The 21532-nt window shown below is 38.3% G+C and overlaps 1 protein-coding gene across 1 annotated transcript in view; it reads left to right on the forward strand.

Moving 5' to 3' along the window:
• CDC42BPB (CDC42 binding protein kinase beta) overlaps nt 1-21356 on the forward strand; it is a 106479-nt gene extending 85123 nt beyond the window's left edge. Inside the window, exons 28-37 of the mRNA XM_081938095.1 lie at nt 3165-3381; nt 4542-4604; nt 9367-9963; nt 11334-11431; nt 11543-11627; nt 12319-12439; nt 12531-12648; nt 15369-15459; nt 15545-15615; nt 19542-21356. Of these exons, the coding sequence (XP_081794221.1) occupies nt 3165-3381; nt 4542-4604; nt 9367-9963; nt 11334-11431; nt 11543-11627; nt 12319-12439; nt 12531-12648; nt 15369-15459; nt 15545-15615; nt 19542-19673 (1593 nt within the window). The 3' untranslated portion in view covers nt 19674-21356. The remainder of the gene's footprint in view (nt 1-3164; nt 3382-4541; nt 4605-9366; nt 9964-11333; nt 11432-11542; nt 11628-12318; nt 12440-12530; nt 12649-15368; nt 15460-15544; nt 15616-19541) is intronic.
• The last annotated feature ends 176 nt before the right edge of the window (nt 21357-21532 follow it).

Here is a 21532-nt window from a genome sequence, read left to right on the forward strand (position 1 = left end):
CGGAGTATAAGACGCACTGGAGTATAAGACACACTAGAGTATAAGATGTACCAAAGTTTTCTTCCGGTTCTGGCGGCTGACGGCGACGGGCAAGGGTTTGCTCGCTCCGGCTCCCCGGTGGGCTTCCCCACTCCTTGGGGGGCACAGGACGCCCCGTAGAGGCATCCTGCCGGAGGGGCGGCACCGCGGGGGATCCCTGGATCGGCGGCGGCCGGCAGGAGGTCCCCCGCTTCGCCCAAGGCACCGGGGAGCAGATCGGAGGACGCGTGGCGTCTTCGCTGAGAGGCTGTGCAGAGAATGAGCAAGCAGAAGGAAGCAGCTGCGGTGCGGTGTGGTGCAGACCCCCCTCCACTCCCTTTACTGATTTGAAGAATTTCCCAGCAGTTTAAAACTTTCTCTTTCAGCTGACTTGAGAGGCGCGGCTGGAGGGAGGGGGATTTCCCCCCCCCCTCAGACAGGAGGCTTGGAACAATTTTGCTCTCAGCTCCAGGGGAAGGAGGAGGAGGGAGAGCCAACCAATGATGCCACACCCTTTCTTAAAGTGATTTTCCTTGAACTTAACCTCATAATATACTGATGATCTGAAAACTTTGGGAACTTTGAACTTTGAAAACTTTGTTATGCCTCTAAACCCGAAGCTGGCAGGGCAAGATGGCACACTTCCGTTGTCTTCATGAACTGTGAAACCTGACTCCACCTTTAAAAATTCAGGCTTCCGGTCTTTGTCTCCGGGCTACTCAGATAAATCTCTTGTGGATTGCTACTCTTTGAACTCCCTGGAGTGAAAAACTTTGCTCTACTGCCAGGGTGATTAGAGAAACTCTCTTCTGCCTGGACCTTCTGCCTCCTGGACTCTTCTGGCTGCTCTGCCGCTCTGACTGTCCATTCTCTACACTGACTGAACTCTTTATTCTATAAACAATGCCTCCTAAAAGACCACCTCCTGGAAAGCCTGGCTTTGCTACCTCTGCCCCGACATCAGCAACTTCCAGCCCTGCTACACAATCAAAGATAACAGACCTGATGCAACCTAAAAGTACAGAGATGGACCTCCAACAAATGCTTCAGCAACTTTTACAGGGACAAGAGGAAATCAAGAAACAACTAAAGGAGATGAAAGAAGAAATTAAAGAGAACCAGGCCCAAATTTATAAGAACTCACAGAGATTGGACCTTCTGGAGGGTGGGGCGGCTGAGATGAGGGAGGGGGTTGAGGGGGTGCAGAAGGGAAACAAAGAACTTGATACCCAACAGATGAAAACAGAGTTTGAGAGAATGTCCTTTTACCTTAGATTTCAAAATGTGATGGAAGCAGATGATGAAAACATAAGGGATATCATGACAAATATCTTGGCTGAATACATCCATAAAGAAAAACAACAGATGGGATGGGAGATAGATCTGGTTTATAGAGTGAACTCAGCCTATGCTAGAACACACAACGTACCCAGGGAAGTACATATTAAATTCCTTAGAAAAAGCACAAGAGACGAAATTCTGGGTGCACAAAGGGGGCAAGCCTTGACATACCAAGATAGGGAAATAACCATCCTGAAGCAGATCCCCAAGAAAGTGAGGGGAAAAAGAAAAAAATATTCACAATTAGCGAATAAATTATACCAGAAGGGGGTGTGGTTCAGATGGCTGATGCCTGAAGGTATGTTAATATTCTGGGAGGAGACAAGAATTAGAATCAATACACCCATAGAGGCACAGGCCTTTATGGAAAAAAACAAAACACACCTAGAAAAAACAGAAGATCCTACAACAGATATGCAGGACAGGGAGGGGCCGGAGCTCTGTCGGCGGGGGGAGATGGGGCAATACCAAGAAAGCTCAGAGCACAAAAATGAATAAGAAAATCTTTTTGACATAAACTGATCGAAAGTACCAATGGAATTAACATGCGGACTATATACTACTATGTATTAAACTGATTGAAAGTACCAATGGAATTAACATGCTGACTATATATGACTATGTATTAATGACTTTTACCTAGATGTATACTATGAGTATGGAGGGAGGGGGCGCCTACCACACTTTGCAACTGCCAAAATTTGTATACCTTTTCCACTACCTTTTCCCTTGTAAATTTTAAAAAAACCAATAAAACTTTGTTAAAAAAAGATGTACCAAAGTTTTGAAGAGGCAATTTTTTTTAAAAAAAAAAAAGTTTGCACTCTGCAGACCTCCCAAAACTGGCCCATTTTTTGTGAAAACAGGTCCGGTTTTCCCCCCCAAAAAAAGAGGCATGAATAGCCTTTAGGGGGCTTGCAGAGTGCTCCGGGGGGTGCCCCCCCAAATGAGCAAAAAACAGCCTGTTTTTCATGAAAATGGGCCCGTTTTTTGTAAAAAAAATTTGCATGCATAGCCTGCAGGAGGTTCATAGAGTGCTGCTGGGGCTGGGGCGGGGGCAAAATTGAGCAAAAGACTGGCCCATTTTTCACTTATTTCTGCCCTCCCCAGCCCCCAGGAGCTCTCTGAAAGCCTTCTACAAGCTCTGCACGGCCATTTTGGTGAAGGGGGCAGGAGGCAAAAAATGCTGTATTCAGTGTATAAGACGCACCCAGATTTTCAACCTCTTTTTTGAGGGAAAAAGGTGCATCTTATACTCTGAAAAATAAGGTAATAAAACGAATCAAATCAATTAATAGAGTATAATATAATAAAATCACCCTCCACCTCCCGCTCCAGCAACAGCAGATCACACGAGCCATTTAATGGGCTCCATCTTGCTCTGGGTTGCCCAGGCCCTCTGGCAGAACCAGGAAGCCTTTCAGAAGAGTATATATTTTACAGAACTTTACAGTCTCTCTTCTGATTCATAGTCTTAGGCCCAAAATCAGGGCTAAGAATGAAGACGATAGTCTATACTTCCAAGTTGGTTGAGGTGGGAGGAAACACTGAAGAATTTCCCCCTATGTCAATATTTGCAGAGTAGATGGCTTCTAAGAAATCAGAGTGTCATTATCCCTTCTCTCTTTTGCCACTGCATTTATTCATGCTGCCTACAGAAGGCTCAGTTTGGAGCAGGGCATTTTGAAAAAGACTGTCTGATTCTAGCGTACATTTCCATTTTGTCTCCTTGCTTTAGTTGAGGCATATCTTGCGTGGGTGAATTTCATGCAATTATTTTCCTTTTCTGTCTTCTTGTTCTCTAGGTGACGGCTTCTCTCTTAGGCTCTCCTTCAAAGACCTGCTCTCTGCTGATCCTAACAGAAAACGAGAATGAAAAGCGAAAGTGGGTTGGAATTCTAGAGGGACTGCAATCTATTCTGCACAAAAATAAACTCAGAAATCAAGTTATACATATTCCGCAAGAAGCCTATGACAGTACACTGCCTTTCATTAAAACCACCCTAGCTGCTACTATTATAGGTATGTTGGAATATAACAAGACACTTTGAATGTGTAACATTACACCTGTAATTGAGACTGATACATTGCCATCTTTAAATATATTGTCTCTTATTTTTATCTCTGGACAGAAAAAAATGAGTAGCATGAAATTTAGTGATTCTTATAAAATGAATTGGTGTATGTTTATCACTATTTGAAGTAGATATCAGCAATGCTTAGATGCATTGACTCAGTTTTGGTCCCATTCCTTATTGTGTTAAAATAAAATTAAGTACATTAAGAAATGTTATATTTCCTTCTCATTTGGAGTCATCATTTGTTTGCCTGCCTACCTACCTACCTTACTTCCTTGCTTCTGGCTTATGGACAGTTGCCATCTGCAAGAACCAAAAGGATTGTATTAGTGCCATATATAACATTTTTAAAGTAGTAAGAGAAGAGAATATTAACAACACTTTGAAATGAGAAAGCATTTCTCAACTATTTAAAAATATCTCACTTTCCTTAAATCTTCTGAAATAGAACTATTTTTCCTCATTCCGGGAAATGGGATGAGATAGATGGGATTAACCCAGTACTACAGTCTTGGTTATAGAGATCATGAGAGCAACATTCACTGAAAAATCTGGTCCTTCATCTCTACCAATTTAAGTTTCCAAATAGAAAAATCTTGGAGCTCAGCCTCCTCCAAACCCAAAAATGCTTTATCAGTAGGTGACTGAACTTTCTTGTTTTTCTTTGAAGATGTTTCACGTCTCATCCAAGAAACTTCTTCAAGGATACATCTTCAAAGAAAAACAAGAAAGTCCACTTGCCCTTGAAAAAGCGTCTTTGGGATAACCGTGACCTGGATGACGGAGAATCTCCATAGACGGTCTTCTCTAAAATTCTCTTTTAAATAATCTGAGGCCAATACCATATAGTTTGCATTGATATACCTACTTTCCTATGAGCAAGTTTTACTAAATTCTGTGGACTTTTCATTTGGTTAGATGTGGATTGAATTATACTATTATTGAGGTCTGATATTTTTGATACCGCAAAACGGTATCCACTGAGGTTGTTTTAGCATATGCATATTCTGTTTATCAAATGAACACTTTCTGTAAAAAAGTAGAAACCAGAGTTAGAATGAATATTTATATTAATAATTATTTTTCTCACCTTCTTACCATTAGATCGAGATAGAATAGCAATTGGTTCAGATGAAGGTCTCTCTGTCATAGAGGTCAACCGTGACGGTAAGTAAATTCTTGATTGCATTTAGCAAATACATGCCAAGGGATGAACTTCATTAGTTAATTCTTGATTATTTGCAGAATTCCCTCATACAGAACTTGCTTGTCTGACAAGAGATGAAGACTCAGAATACTGCCTTATTTAATGAACTGTTAAATGGGACATTTATGGCACAGCTCTTACCTTTCACAAAAGGCATTTGTTAATTTGACATCAAATGCATATTCATAGAGGCTAATCTGGTTTGTTCACTACTACTCCATAATTAGCTGATAAGCTACTTTTGTACCTTGCTTGGAAAAAAAGAATCTTGGCCACTAAGCTGCATCTCTTGGTGATTTGTCTTTTGACATAATAAAATTCATCACAGAAGTACCCTTCGGAATACTGTGGAAGTTTTAGGTAATTTTAGAATGAGCAGCTTTTCAAACTCAGTCTTTTATCTTTACACAAATTATCATACATTATTTTCTCTCTCCCCCCCCAATTTTCTCTTTCTGTAAGCTCAGTGGCAGGAAAAGCACACAATTTTGGAGCATGGCCACAAAGTGGCACCAGAATCGATGAATGTAAAATAACTTTGCTGAGTCAGTGTTAAAGGCTGTCTTGATATTGTGTTTGTGGAGAATTTTGCTGATTTTATCTGTGGTGCCTTTGATGTAAGGGAGGAGAGCAATGCAGTTGTCCTGTTCTGTGTCTCGGTTCTTGGGGGGAGTCTCCCTTTGGATTAGGTTGGTAATTACCAACCTAAGGATTAATGGTGTTCTCAATGCTGAGAAATACAGGTAGATACTTATCCATCATGCAATACCATCAGGGAGGCGTATGATTGGCCCCAAATTTATTCTGCAGCAGGACGACGACCCCAAACATACAGCCAAAGTCATTAAGAACTATCTTCAGTGTAAAAAAGAACAAGAAGTACTCAAAGTGATGGCATGGCCCCCACAGAGCCCTGATCTCAACATCATCGAGTATGTCTGGGATTACATGAAGAGACAGAAGGATGTGAGAAAGCCTACATCCACAGAAGATCTGTGGTTAGTGTTTGAAGCAACCTACCAGCCGAGTTCCTTCAAAAACTGTGTGCAAGTGTACCTAGAAGAATTGCTGTTGTTTTGAAGGCAAAGGGTGGTCACACCAAATATTGATTTGATTTAGATTTCTCTTTTGTTCATTCACTGCATTTTGTTCATTTATGAACATAAATGTTTAACACTTCCATTTTTGAAAGCATTCTTTGTTTACAGCATTTTTTCACACCTGCCTAAAACTTTTGCACAGTACTGTATGTATGTATGTATATAGGTATGTGTATATGTATGTATGTATGTATGTATATGTATGTATGTATGTATATATATATATATATATATATATATATATATATATATATATATATGTATATATATATGTATATATATATGTATATATATATGTATATATATATATATATATACATACACGAATACCACCCACCACCCAGGCCGTTACAATACAAAACAACAATGCACACACAGCCAGCACCAATCTACCAATCATGATACAACCAATCATTCCACTTACTGAAACAAAGCCAGCACCCCATCACCTCCCACCAAGATTTACAGAAAGATGGCAGCTCCATTCGCATTTTAAGCCAAAGACAACAGCCATCTTCAGGCTGGGGGGGCGGGGGGGGTGGAGTGCTGGCTTTGTTTCAGTAAGTGGAATGATTGATTGTGTGGTTGTATCATGATTGGTAGATTGGTGCTGGCTGTGTGTCTATTGTTTCGTGTTGTAACGGCCTCGGTGGTGGGTGGGGCTTGTTTGTTGACTAGGGCTGGTTTCCAGATGTCTGGTAGGCGGGAGGTATCGTCACGTTTATTCATGTTGTGGGGTTGTTTCTCTATTTTGATAGCTTCTATAATTATTCTCTTGTTGAAGTGTTCTGTTTTGGAGATTAACCTGGTTCCTTCAAAATTAATTTCATGTCCTATTGCTTTAAGGTGCTAGAAAAGGGAGGAAGCTTTTTTTTCTTACTGCGTTCTTACTTCCTCCCTTTTCCAGCACCTTAAATATATATATCCTACTATTTTATGTTGCCATTTATTATTCCTCTTCTTCCCTTGCATGGGGGAGTGTACACAGGTGTGTGTGTGTACACGTGTGTGTGTGTACTTATGTGTACAATATGTTAGGTTTGGAAATGAACTTGAGGGTATAGATAGAACAAAATTAAGATGATAAATAGCTTCTCTGTACCAGAAATTAATTTAGTTATGTGTTCTGTAAACATCAGAACGTTCTGATTGCTTTCCAAAAGCATGTGATTTTTGGCCTGTTGGGCTAATCTGGTCTGGATTTGATTAGGACTTGTGGGAGCAAAATCAAATCTGTTTTATCTGGAAAGTAGGATAGTGTGCACACTAACTAAAGCTAGAAAATGAAAAGTAGGAAAGCTAGCCATTTGAGCATGGGAAGCATTCCCAAACTATAAAAACTGTCTCCATCAAGTTGAACTTGGCTCCTGAGGATTATATGGATATGCCAAATATTTTCCCCTCTCATTTGGCAACAGTAAAAAAAATAGTTTGTTATTGCCCTTTTCAAATATATATTTTCAATTTTGCAAACTAGCCTAAAGCCATGGGTTTCTGATGTGGTCTCCCATCCAGATCTATCCCCCATTAGCTTTTTTGGGGGGGCGGGGGGCAATCTAGCAAACTAATTAGTACAAAATCATCCAGGACAGAATACATCTCCCTTTCCTGTTATTCTGTCTACTGATCAAAACATTTTGGTAATGTCTTCATGAAACCCATTTTATTAGCATTTGGGCACTTTCCTCTGCATTAAAAAAGGCAAGAAATAGAGAATTAAAAAATAATTCATATATATTCATGCTGTACAGCTGTAAATCCTCTAGTAACCCATCCAGGCAGATTCACAGTAATATTAATTTGCAAGACAGTGTGTGAGAGTAAAGAGGAAATATACATTTTTATTCTTTCTAATCCAAAAGAATGTTGGAAAGGAATTATGTCACTTGCTTCATCCTTTTTCTCCTTCCTCCTAGTCACTTGACCTCCTAGTCACTACTAACCTCAAGCTAGTATTAAGGAGTTAGAAACAATTCCAGAAGCTGTGTTTTGCATGGTTTCTTTCTCTACCTTGTTTGTATTCACATCACTTGCCTAATAGCAAGTAGACTTCTGGGGCTATTCATTTTAAAGCAGTTTTTCTTGGATACTCTGGAGGTTTTTTAACGCATGTCCAAGCACTAAAGTGCAAAATTCTGCTACTGTGTCATCCAGTTCCACAAACCTCAGAAGCTAATACCTCAGAATAATTATGGCTTTGGAAAGGACTTCAAATCTTAGCAGTAAGGTTTGCTACCCTGTAACTTGGAAATAATGTAGTTGGATAATTGAAATAATTCTATCCTTCAGCTAAAGTTTCCCTTTTTACTCTTTTTTATCGAAAATTCATTTCTGATTTCCAGAGCAATATTTCCATTCCTATGCTTGTATTTATTATGCTAAACATGGGAAAGAGACTTTAATTATTTTTAACTAATTTCTAGAGAAGGGATTCTCTTGAGTTTACAGGACAGAAGCAGATATGAGAATCTATTTCTCTTGAGACTTTTGATCCATTACATTCTGGAAGTATGTGTGATTTTCATACGGCCAATCTTAAGAGTTATGCACGCTGTAGGTTTCATACCTAGGCACATTTTGCACAATGCCAAAAGAAGTAATGCTGTAATTCTTTGAATCACGATTTCTAGAGAATTATTGATACTTAAATATAAATTATATAATCTTTCTCTGTACCAAAGAAAAGTAGATTATTCAAATAGGCATGTTTTACATTTTCCATGCTTCTCTATTGTACTATCTTTGTACCGAAGTACCTTTGAAGACAGTTCAGAAGCTTTAGCTAATATAACTGCCAGACTTTTGACAGCATATTTAAAAAATACTTATCCTAAAGTACCTGCAGCAGAAGCCATTTGGTTTCTGAGCCCAATTCAAAGGGTTTTTAACTTGACTTTTCAATGTTAAAATATCTGACTACCCATGCATAACTCCAGTTATTGGCACTCAAAATCTTCTGATTCTATAGGAAAATTAAGCTTTCCAGGAAATGAGGCCTTTTCAGTAAACTTACTCACATTCCGGAACCTTATCCATAACAGAGAAGGATCAAAAGACAGAAAAATACGAAGTCTTAGCATAGCCTTCTAAATATATTAAAAGCTAACTTTTCCTGAACATTTACAATTACTCCTCTTATTTTTGCTTGTCTATGTGAAATTTAGTTTTGATTTGTTTGTTTGTTTATCTGGATTTATATTTTATTTGTACTGTTTTGAAATTCTGTATGAATAACAATTGTTATGTTTTCCTAGTATTTGTTCCTACCCCTCACCTGGGCAGTGTGAAGGTTTCTATTGATAAAATGGTTGGGAAGTTAGAATTTGTGTGATGGAACTTTTTTTCAGGAAACGATCCATAATTGCTCAGATTTTCATTTTCAAGAATAAATTCACAGCTCCACATGCGTTTAAAATGAAACATTTTGCTCCTGATAAAACTTGTTATTTATTTATTTATTGCTGTTTTGATGCCCTTGCTTAAATTCATAATGAGATTTGTGCTGGTACAACTATGTCTTTGTTACATCAAAAGATTACATATTTCTCAAACAATTACATTGTTAACATATCATGGCTCAACACATACGTGCTCTCTTATGTGCATCTGTTATTTTCCCTAGTGATTGTTCGAGCTGCTGATTGCAAGAAGGTCTACCAGATAGAGCTGGTTCCCAAAGAGAAAATAATTATTCTTATTTGTGGCCGGAATCATCATGTTCACTTGTATCCTTGGTCTTCCCTGGATGGATCAGAAAGCAGCTTTGATGTCAAGCTTCCTGAAACGAAAGGCTGCCAGTTCATTACAACTGGAGTGCTGAAGAAGAGCTCCTTACCGAGTTTGTTTGTGGCCGTTAAGCGACAGATTCTCTGCTATGAGGTTCACAGAACTAAACCTTTCCATAAAAAGTTTAATGAAATCCAAGCTCCTGGCTATGTACAATGGATGGCGGTATTCAGAGACAGACTTTGTGTTGGCTACCCATCCGGTTTCTCTTTATTGAACATCCAAGGAGATGGACAGTCAATAAGCCTGATAAATCCCACTGATTCTTCACTTGCATTCCTCTCACAACAGTCTTTTGATACCCTTTGTGCTGTGGAGCTCAGCAACGAGGAATACCTACTTTGCTTCAGCCTGTTGGGAGTATACGTTGATGCACAAGGTCGAAGGTCACGCATGCAGGAACTAATGTGGCCTGCGACTCCCGTTGCGTGTAGTATGTATATGTTTTTCTGTTTCTGTATCTTTCATTGCTTCACTTCAATTGGTGAACAGCTGATAGGCCCAATCGCCGATTTGACTCAGCATGGTGCCCAATTTACATGCTCTCTAAGCTTGCTTCCAGATTTTGCAGAAGAAACTATTTAACAATTATGGAAATAGTGTGCTGGATTTGATTGAACCATTTTTCTTGTTGCCTCCCAGTAGTATAAGCCATGCTTCACTCTATGGTCTATGTATTGATTAGTGTGGTATATGAGCCTAGTTGTAGTGTGAAATCAGCCACTTCAGTGTCCTAAGAAAAGTCGGGTTCCTCTTACAACTTTGCTTTTAGTAATATAGACAGAAAGTTACTCACTGTACTGTATGCATTTGTGACCCTGGTATGGTTGGTGTTCTTCCCTAACCCTCTTTTTTCGTGTAGTGGGGGAAGGCTGTTGCTGGTGTTAAATGCTACTCTGTGGTTCTTCTGGTAACACTTGCTTTCATCTGGGGTTGCTTTTAACTCTTGCTGTTTGGCTTTGCCCTCCATCAAAATTGGAGATAATATTAATCATGCCTGCAAATACTTGAATACTCAAATTAAAATGACTGCCCTTCATCTCAGCCAGAATATATGAATGTTTGCAAGAGATTTCCTTAAAGATATGTATGAAATCTACTGTTGCAAAATAAGGAAAAGGTGGTTTGGTATGATGTTCAAAAGGAAATGCCATCCTTTTATTAAACTGCAAGGCTTTTGCTGGTAAACTGAAATCCAACCACTGAATGGGAAATGCTTCATTTAATGTGCTGTCAAAAATGCTATCTATGGGAGGTTCTGTGTTTAGAGCAAGTTTCCTCTTGAGTATCAGAGAGAAATATGAGATAATTGTATGGCCAGGGGAGTTGCTTTTTTTAATGAGCATAACTAGCTGCCCACAGTGATTGAATATCAGGCAGAAGTTTATTATGTAAAAGCCTTTTGAAAACATAGTAAGTAAACACCATTATTCATTAGGCCAATTTGTTCTCCCTGCTATATATTCAAAATGAATGTTTGAATATGGATGTTTGAGTATTTGATTAAACACAAATGTAGGGTACAAATTAAATTATTATATAAATGTAATATTTCTTTTGTATAAAATGCTAGCTATTGGGGCCAGAATTTTGACTTTATCTGTTTGTTTCAAAATTCAAATGCCCACCTGCAGTCAAAAGTGGAATAGCTCCAGCAAGGATTTTCGGTGCTCATGAAAATTTTGCATAAGATACCATTCTCCAGTATTAATCAGCTTGAGAAACAACAGCGGTAAACACTGAGGCACTCAGGTTTATCTCAAATATATGGAGCCATAAGAGATGTTGTTTTTTTCTCTCCAGGTTGCAATCCATCCTATTTAACTGTGTACAGTGAATACGGGGTTGATGTTTTTGATGTTAACACTATGGAATGGGTCCAAACTATCGGTTTAAGAAAGGTTAGTATCTTCAGTGTAGAGTAAAATGTGCTTTATAATTTTCTGAAAACTTCATTGCATTGTACTGAAGGCCTATTCTAAAAAGCTTATCTCACTTTGCCTTTATAACAGATCCGACCTCTAAATGTTAATGGCACATTGAATCTCCTTAGCTGTGAACCTCCTCGGTTAATTTATTTCAAGAACAAGTTTTCAGGTTGGTAGACGGGTAGACAGGGGCTTACTCTCGTTGAATTTTGGGGAGTCTTAATTTTAATTTAGTATATTTATACCTATGTATATTTTAGTTTTTATAAAACTAAATTTTATAAATTTGTTTAGTTTTGTTTAGTTTTGAACAGATCACGACAAGGAAAAGACTTAAAGTGGCTTTTATTTCAATAAAAAATAGATAATAGAATTTACTCTTTTTTTAGAGCTTCACTAAAAATAATAGGCATCTATTAAAGTTTTGTAACACACTATTTTATTTGAATTGTATTGTACAATTTATTTTATTGTATATAATTGTATTGAATTAATTAGCTAAAAGGAGATGGTTGTAAATAAGACACTGGGTCAATTATGCTAGTATTGTCATGACTAGTGGCATATGATGGAGACACTTCCCAGCCCTTACCTGAACGTATACGAAACCAAGGAATAGAAACTTTTCTGTGAAATGACTGAATTAAGTCTTATTTGCACAGCCCTTTATGGAAAACATTCCTAAAATTAAAGTTTGCATATCTTGCAGTCAAATAATAGTTCTAGAAAGCTATATGTGATTTATGTGTAATGCAGCTTTGAAGATCTAGAGATCTCCACAATATAATAGATGAAAATCTGGAGAACAACCTGTAGGAGATGGTATCCAGCTTTGTAATTGCATTATACATATTTTACAGGAGGAGTTGCTCTTAGTGTGCCAGAAACATCTGACACCAGTAAAAAGCAAATGCTCCGTACTAGAAGCAAAAGACGGTTTGTCTTTAAAGTTCCTGAGGAAGAAAGATTACAACAAAGACGGTAAGGCTTGGCTAGTTTTGTCACAACCTGGGTGGAAAGGGAATCTTTTCCATGTTGAAAAATCATTATTTGATACCCTTTATTGATTCAGAGAGATGCTCCGAGATCCCGAGCTCAGATCCAGAATGATTTCCAACCCCACCAATTTCAACCATGTGGCTCATATGGGACCAGGAGATGGAATGCAAGTGCTCATGGATCTGCCATTGGTAAAACAACCCCCCAAAAAATGTTCACAGAGAAAGCCTTCGCTCGGCCAGAGGACACGTTGGCCAGGAGTTTTTGCAGTCCAAAAGGGGATACTGTTTGTTTTCTGAGGGGTAATTGAAATCATTAAGCAGGCCTAAGTGGTTCCTATAAAGAATTTAGAGCAGGGGTGTCCAAACTTGTGGACTTCAATTCCCAGAATTCCCCAGCCAGCATGGCTGGCTGGGGAATTCTGGGAGTTGAAGTCCACAAGTCTTAAAGTTCTCAAGTTTGGACACCCCTGATTTAGAGGGTGGCTGTAATTCAGTCTCTTACACTGTTTATCAGCTGCTTGTGTTTTAATTTTTTTTAAATCTTTGTTACTTTTCATTTAACTCTTAATTTATTTTAATAGTGTGCTACCCACAGGTCACACATAAATGGGCAGCCTTCTACAAGTAGCCCTCAACTTATAATCATTTGTTTAGTAGCTGCTCAAAGTAGCAAAGGCACTGGGAAAAAGTGATTTATGATCATTTTTACATTGCTATTACTGTAGCCCCATGCTCATTTGATCAAATTTTGGGCATTTGGCAACTGGCATGTATTTTATGAAGTTGCATTGTCCCAGGATCATATGATCACCCTTTGTAACCTTCCTTGGCGGCTTTTGACAAGCAAATTCAGGGGGAGGGAGCTGGATTCCTTTAGCAGCTGCCTTGCTTAGCAATGGAAATGTTGGGCTTAATTGTGGTCCTACGTTGAGGACTACCTGTGCATTGAATAAATAAATAAATGCTCCTTTCACAATGTCTGTATAGATTTTCAGTCTTCCGTCATGGTTGTCCCAAAGTTGCTTTTTTTTCCCAAGAGGCAACTGGAGTTTCTGGTTTTTCTTTGAAGACGTTTCACTTCTCATCCAGGAACCTTCTTCAACTCTGACTGGATGGTGGGGAATGGAAGGATGTATACTCCTTGCAGACAGCTGGTCATTTGCATTCTTTTAGCAAGTTGTTAAGGCGTGCGGGAGGTTTATCTGTGTCATCAGGGTCTCCTGAGTGGTGCAAATGGGTGTAGAGCCTTTTTGGAACTGTTGAAAGGACTGTGTGGTAGATTGGAGACAGATGATGTCATATCCCCCTTCTCAGGTGACCCTGATGACACAGATAATCCTCCAAGTAGCCTCAAGGACTTGCTAAAAGAATACAAATGACCAGCTGTCTGCAAAGAGTATAAATCCTTCCAGTCCTCACCATCCAGTCAGACCGGAAGAAGCTTCTTGGATGAGAAGTGAAACGTCTTCAAAGAAAAACCAGAAAGTCCAGTTAAGCAACTTTGGGATGTCCTTTCACAATGACTTGTTAGCTATTTCAATCCAAAATCTCTTCTACTATTAACATCTTTTCCAACACTCCTATGGACACAGGCGAGACACTAATCAGAAAAATACAAAGGATCCCATTAGTTAATAGCCCTGACTGAAGGCAGAGGAAAAGGGAAGGGAGAATGCAAACCCAACCTTTGGCCTTCATTTTGGCGTGGGCATGTGGGAAATGACGTCTTAACAGCCCCTGTAACGCTGTTTTGAGAGCTGTTGCCAGGAGCTCACAAGGACGTGGAAAATGAAGTAAATTGCCAGGCGTATGATAGTGTTTCTGAATAACTCTTCTTTCCCTCCTTCCTTTTCTTGTTTCTTTTGTCTAAAATAATAGAACGAATTTCCTTCCCCCTCATCCTCCCGACATTCCGCTCTGATATCATCTCCAACAGGCTTTGAGCACGTCTATCACATGAGCCCTATCTCTGCTGATCTCTTTCTCCAGAGTGACCATTCCTCCTCAATGCTTTCCTCCTCTTCCTGCCCCTCCTCTGCTTCTGTAGCAAGGGTAGGAGCAGCTCTTTAGGAACTGAAGTGGATGATAGTGTGCATTAGACCTCTCAACTGGCTAACCTCTGTGTGAATAAGCTTGCGCTTTCCTGCCCTGAGTTCCGCAGTTAAAACAGCAGGCTGTCAGTGCAAAATCTAAATCCCGTCTTCTCTAATAGGCTAATAATCTAGGACAAGAGAGTAACCATCCTTCCAGTGGCAGGAGGCAAAGAGAAAGCTTATTGGATAATACTCAATATTTGTTTCATTGCAACCAAACTGCCAGCATTTACTATCATAGCTGCCAAATGCAGCAAAAGTAAAAGGCAAATCATGTTCCCAATTTTATAATTTGGAAAGCCTAGAGGCATAATTTGCAATCAAATTCCGTTCCTTATGCTGCATAATATCAGACTGTAATAGCACACTGGCAAAATCAGTAAGATCACACAATTAATAGAATGTCACCAAATCCAAAATAAGGCATTAACCTATAACTTTGGCCATGCGTTAGCCTTCAAGGGGGGAATAAAGCTGTAAAGCAAAAGATAATTTGATGTGGCTCATTCAAACAGACTTATTTTTCTAATAACTTTTGTAAAACATCTCCAGCTACTGGAAAGAACTGAGATTTAAATACTGACCTTTTTACTTGCTTTTTGGGGTGGAATGGCTATATTTATCCCCTCGCTGATTCTTTGAGCGACATGCTTTGCTTTATATGATTCTCAGTGGTCAAGATGAAACCATTTTTTTTTAAAAAAAAAGCTTCTTGTACTGATTTCAGGTTTTAAATATTTTAAAAGGCTCTGTATTTAAAAAAGAAACAAGTTGAAAATATCCATCTAATTGAGTTTGGTTACATTTCTGCTACAGACACAAGATGAGAAGGTTTGTCCTTCAACAAGCAACATTTCACGCCAAGCACCCCACAGAAATAAAAGCTACATTTCATGGCCATCTTCAAGTAAGCGTCAAAGTAGATCTCTTTCAAAGCCATAAGCTTCCTAAGCTTCTCCTAGGGGAGATTCTCAAACACCTTTGCTTTGCAGGTGGCGGCGACCAGGGAGCAGCCATGCCCTTGCGAAGTATGTCTGATCCAGATCAGGAGTTTGACAAAGAGGTGAGATAAATCTCTATATCCTCACAGATTTCCAAATAGTGAGGTGGATTTAGAAAAATGATTGATACACTAGAGGGTACTGACTTCTAATATTTTTAAAAGTATGCTTTTATATCTAGAATTTATGTGTATATAATCTCAATCTATGATATTATGTAAAATTATGCTGCAGTGAATGAAGGCAAATATATGTGTCCCAGAATAATCTTATAGGATCCAATCTGGGTTGGTCACCAGGACCAGAGGTTTAGTCTTCCGGGCTTTCGGATTCATGCAGGAACCCATCCTCAAGGAACTTCTCTCTAGCAGAGTGTGTGTCCCGGTGACCGACTCATGATGGATCCTGCATCATGCAGCAGTGCTACTTGTCTGTCTGAAGAGTTTGAGAATCCAATAATGGCATATGTCTAACTAAACAAGCCTTTTAGTGGAGCCTAGATCTTAATGACTTCATAGACATAGTTATGTTCTTCTCTTGGCATCAGTAGAAGTGGCTTCCATTGTCTTTGAGAATACCCCCCCATTTTGGGGGGTGGGGTACTTCCCAATCTAGCCTACAACTTTAGAATTCCTTGGAAGGGTCCCATTAAGTATTCACCCAACCCAAACTTTGTTAGCTCCCAAATCCAGTCAAGAGTTACCAGGTGCTGTCAACTGCTAGGTATATACAAAACATTTTATTGTTCAAGCCAATGTCTGCATAACCAACATGCCAAATTGCAGAATTTAGTGCTGTCCAAAAATCTTAACTTAGAAGTCTCTGTTCCCGTTGTATTTTCAAACAATCCAATTGAAAGCCTAAATTCTCTGCAAATATGTATTTGGACCACTTTTTGAAATCAATTTTTTTTTCTTAGGGAAAGTAAGAAATGATTCATAAGTTTTTAAAGGACCAAGATGGCTTTGATTTTTTTAAAATCTCTGTTAATGAGATTAAACATTAACATTATCCTAGTTAATGTTTTAATGTTGCCATTACCATTAATACCTTCCCTGGATGTTGGAGAAATTCTCAATTACAACAGCTGTAGTTTTAGTTTTAATGAATTTAATCATTAGAAAACTATTATTGAGGGGGGGAAATACATGCTGCAAAAGAAAAACTACTGACGTCCTTCCACATGTTAGAAGCATAAACCATATTTTTTAGTCTGTTGACTACTGGGGACATTAGGAGAACAGATCGAATTCAAAGCGGCTTCTTCTTTTTACCTCTTTTTTTCTCTGCTCTCTCTCCTCATTGGAAGTTGAATCAGCTTTTTGGTTTATCCTGCCTTGTGTCATAAGATAACAGTTGCTTTCCCTCTACCAAGATAATGTTCAGAGATATATACTTTTCGTAATGTGGTATATAGCTTCCTCCGCATATATATTTAGCTGTCCTTTTGGATCTTACGCATCTGTCACCAGAAATTCTTAACAGGCTTGGTTTTACTGGTTCATGTATTTTGCTACATATGGATCCAAGTGAATGAATTGAAAGATTCCAATCTGGTTTTCTCAGTTTATTCCCTATACTATTAGGCAGCATTTAAAAAAAAATCTAGCTATCTGTTGCTTCAATTAAAAAGACATCTCTAGATGACCTACACATTAGGATTAAAGAGAACAAATAATACCCAAAGATACATTGGGGAAAACCAAAGGGAGTTCATATGAGATTTTGCATTTTGATCAATGTGGGGGCTTGTATGTATGCTTACATAGAAAGAGCAGTATAAAATTCTGGATTGTACTCTATGGATTGTTGCCTTATCACAGCATTTGTCTGAACAACTGCATTAGATATGGTGTTTACAACCACAGCGCAATCTTGACAAGTATATCTTCAAGCATCTGTTGTCTAAATAAATTCTTCTTTTCCCAATTAAACTGACTGACACTATAACACATCTGCTATGAAGCTAAACATTATGAATAATTAACTGCATTCCAAACTATCAGAAAATTGTCCAAGGAAGGACAGTGCTTTGAATGCCTGTGATCAGCAGGATATCTCACAAAAGAGCTATGGATGCAAAGACAGAGCTGTGGATATATTTAACTGCTTCATAAATCTCTAATTCTTTTTTGTACCACTTAATAATAAAAAAGATCATGGGTCAATTTTACCTTTATAGTCTGTTCTCAAGCTAAGTATGGTGGAATTCTGCCCTGAGGAAATTATACAATTACATATTTGGCATAGTTTGGCCATACATTTTCCTTGTTCAGCTATAGGTCAAACCAAATTCAGGATATAATTCCAACAGAATCTTTCTATGCATATTGCAAAAGAACATTAGAAAAGGAACGGATGGAGGAGAAATGAAGACAAAAAATTTGGATCCATCGTTTTGTGCAAAAATTGCATCTTGCTAAGCAAAACTAAAACTCTCCATGTGATTAGGAAACTGATCCCAATGGAGATAAGTTTGTGGTTTGTTATCCCATGAAATATTGTGAGCATGTGCAACAAACAAGTTTGTGTGTAGTATAGATGTTACTTATCAGTATGAGGAATGCCCACAGTTTCTTTTAGCGTTTTAGAAGGCTGTATTTATGATTATACATCTATTGCCCTGGAAATGCCCACTGTATATTGACATAAGTTCCGGCTAACTTAATTTCTGTCATTGAAAGGATGTTAGCTAAGAAGGACATCTGCTCATGACTTTAATATATTTAGGGTTTTGAGGTTCAGTAGTTTAGCAGTTTTAGTAAAACTACTACTAAAATACGTTAATATTGATGTTACCTCATTTGGTAAATGAAACATCAGCAAAAAAGAACCCCACCAAGCTCAAAAAAGCAATAAGGATCCCACAGTTCAAACCTTCAGCTAAAGTATTCTCTTTTATCGGTATTAAAAAATCTGAAGTTGACTGATGAGTCTATGTCAGGATCTTAAGAATTTTGTATTTTTGAAGGCCAAAATCTCTTATAACTTAAAGTTATTGGGGAATTTTCTGTTATAGAGAAGGCTGTTCGTAAAACAGGCCTGTGAACAAATTCATGGATACCTATAAATGTACAGATACATTCTCCTCTTAAATTTAATTTGTTTGATTTTGATATTTTTGCTTTTGTGAACTGCGAGTTTCTTTTTAGAACATTTGATTGCTCCTATTGGCTTTTGACGCCTTCTGGACTCCGTTCTTCTGATTAGTAGTGATTTAAACAGAGCTGTTAATCAGTGTAATCAATGACAGAATATCTTTTATTTAAACAAAAAACAAATAAAAAGAAACATGAGAAGACAGACAAATGGAGACATTTTGTAAGAATATAGGAATATAGATGAGGGCTTACCGTATTTTCTGAGTTATAAGGTGCACCAAAGTTTTGAAGAGGCAAATTAAAAAAAAATTGCACTCTGCAAACCTCCCAAAAATGGCACGTTTTTCACGAAAGCAGGCCCGTTTTTTTGTCCAAAAAAAGGACATGGATAGCTTTTAGGAGGCTTGGAGAGTGCTCCTGGGGGCTGGGGGGAGGTAAAATTGAGCAAAAAACGGACTGTTTTTTGCTCATTTCTGCCCTCCCCAGCCCCCAGGAGCTCTCTGAAAGCCTCCTAAAAGCTATGCACAGACATTTTGGTGAAGGAGGCAGGGGTTTGGGAAGCAAAAAATGCTGTATTCAGTGTATAAGACGCACCCAGATTTTCAGACTCTTTTTTGAGGGGAAAAGTTGCGTCTTATACTCTGAAAAATATGGTAGGTTAAAGACTTAGGAGAAAATACGATTTTGAAGGGAAAATTGGAGGAAGAATAAATCTACACTATTTTCACACTTCTGAGAGCACATAATAGGGTGGGAGATGTTAGATGATGAGGAGGAGGGGTCCTTTCAGGAACAGTTAGCTGGGCATCTCCTTTTGTTAGATTCATCTTTGCAGTTCTTGGCTTAGAAGTAGAATGTGACATTGTTTTTCTGTTTCTTTTTAACAGCCTGATTCGGATTCTACCAAACATTCAACTCCTTCCAACAGCTCTAACCCTAGCAGTCCCCCAAGTCCCAATTCTCCCCATAGGAATCAGCTGACACTAGATGGATTAGACCAATCAACCTGTGATGCATAACACTGCAGCTCTCTCCACTGTTCCTCCCATTTAGGATTGTCTGCTACGTCGTGGAGCATCAAAAGCAGGACATCTGTCTCCAACAACAGTGCCAAGACTGATGCTTAATTTTTAGCATTGCACAAAAGTAAATTCCTATATCTAGATTGTAGATTTGAGGGCATAAAAAGGAGGCAAGAGATCTTTATTGCTATAGTAATTAAATTGTTTTTTTTAATGTACACTCTTACACTCAAGGTGGATCCATTTCTGCACAGCTGTGATACTCTCATGACATACAGTAAAGGCTACTGATGAAATCTTCATACTTAAGCTGAAAAGAGAGAGATGCTGATAGTTTTTACTACTATACAGTACCAGGAATATTATTTTTCTGTAGGATAATGTAATATCTCATTATCAGCAAACTCTTTTTAGAAAAAAAATGCAGACCTTTGGGTATGAAGTAAAAGCAGCGTAGTTACATCCTTGGCTAAATATATTCTAAATATATTGTTTGTTTCCTTTTTCAAAATTTAGAAGGATGATAGGAAGTTGTAGGGCCATTTCCAGCTTCAGTAGAATAAAACAGAAAAGTGAAAACAGACGTTCTAGATTGTGGCCTTTTAATTTACTTAGCCATTACATACGTTCTCCGCTGTATAAATGTCTTTCTACTGAAATTTTAGTCATGTACATAAAGGACTTATCAGAAATGTTTTATCCTTACCCTACTTTTTTAATCTGATTAGCTAGGACAGGGCTTTTTTTAAAAAAACAACAACATACTGTTGGAAAACAGATTTTACTGTTTTTCTTGCAGTCCATCTTCTCAAACCTTTTTGTAATTTCTCTTGGATTTTTTTTTTCCCAGAGTAAAAGATAACACTACATTTGAAAAAGTTTTACTGGGCCAGCATTCTCTTGAGATTGCTCCCCGATGGCTGCTTGTATGAGGGGGTTGTGTAGTAATAAATCGCTTCTGATTTTTCTTGGTAACCAAAGTGGAAGCATAGAAGGGTGTGTATATGAGGGTACCTCATCTTCCCCCTACCCCTTCCCTTGATTCATAATATCCTCACCTGCATGATGATCCCAACCCCATGATTGCTCATTAAAAGTACTGAATGTGCAGGGGAGGAAATGCACAGCACATTCCTGTATATTTTGCAGCAGTGACATATTACATGTATATTTAATCTCATGCTTCCATGTATTATACATTTAGTAACACTACCTACCCACCCATCCTAGTGATCATGTTTCATTTAAAAGCGTGTAATTAATTCTATGGCTGGCATATTCAGTTTGTCATTGTCACACTAGTGTGCCTTCTGTGCCAATTTGATGACAGTTGGATGTCAATTGTTTTAAAATCTGGTTTCTATGGGCTAATACTATACCAATGGCTAACACTCTTTCCTGAGACACTGTATAGGACATGCACTTATCCCTAGTTTAAACCAAGTGGTTCTAGTCAACATTTAATTTTGTTTCATTAAGTGTTTGACAATATTTGCTCTTTCTCAGATTCTTGATTAATAAAGCTCAGTTTGAGCTGGACACTACTGCTTTGGGGTTTTTTCTGGTTTTTACTCTTTTTTTAAATGTATGTCTCAAGTCTTTGTAATTATTGAATTGTGAGAACATTTTTGAACAATCTACTTGTCAATAAAGCAGAAGAGAGGGATGTTTTAAAAAGTTTCTGGTTGTCCTGTCATTAATTAGATAAATGTGCATAGTTCTTTGGAAAGCACTGTGGCATGATTCTAATCTCTACAGAAATAGGGAAAAGAAATCTCCTGCAGTTGGGGAGAGAGAGAAACTCCTACATAATCAGGTTTGTTGGTGCAAGAGCTTTTATCAACTTTTCTTCTTCA

Source organism: Natrix helvetica (genome assembly GCF_964273705.1).
Source record: "Natrix helvetica genome assembly, chromosome: 1".
Classification (NCBI taxonomy): Eukaryota; Metazoa; Chordata; class Lepidosauria; order Squamata; family Natricidae; genus Natrix; species Natrix helvetica.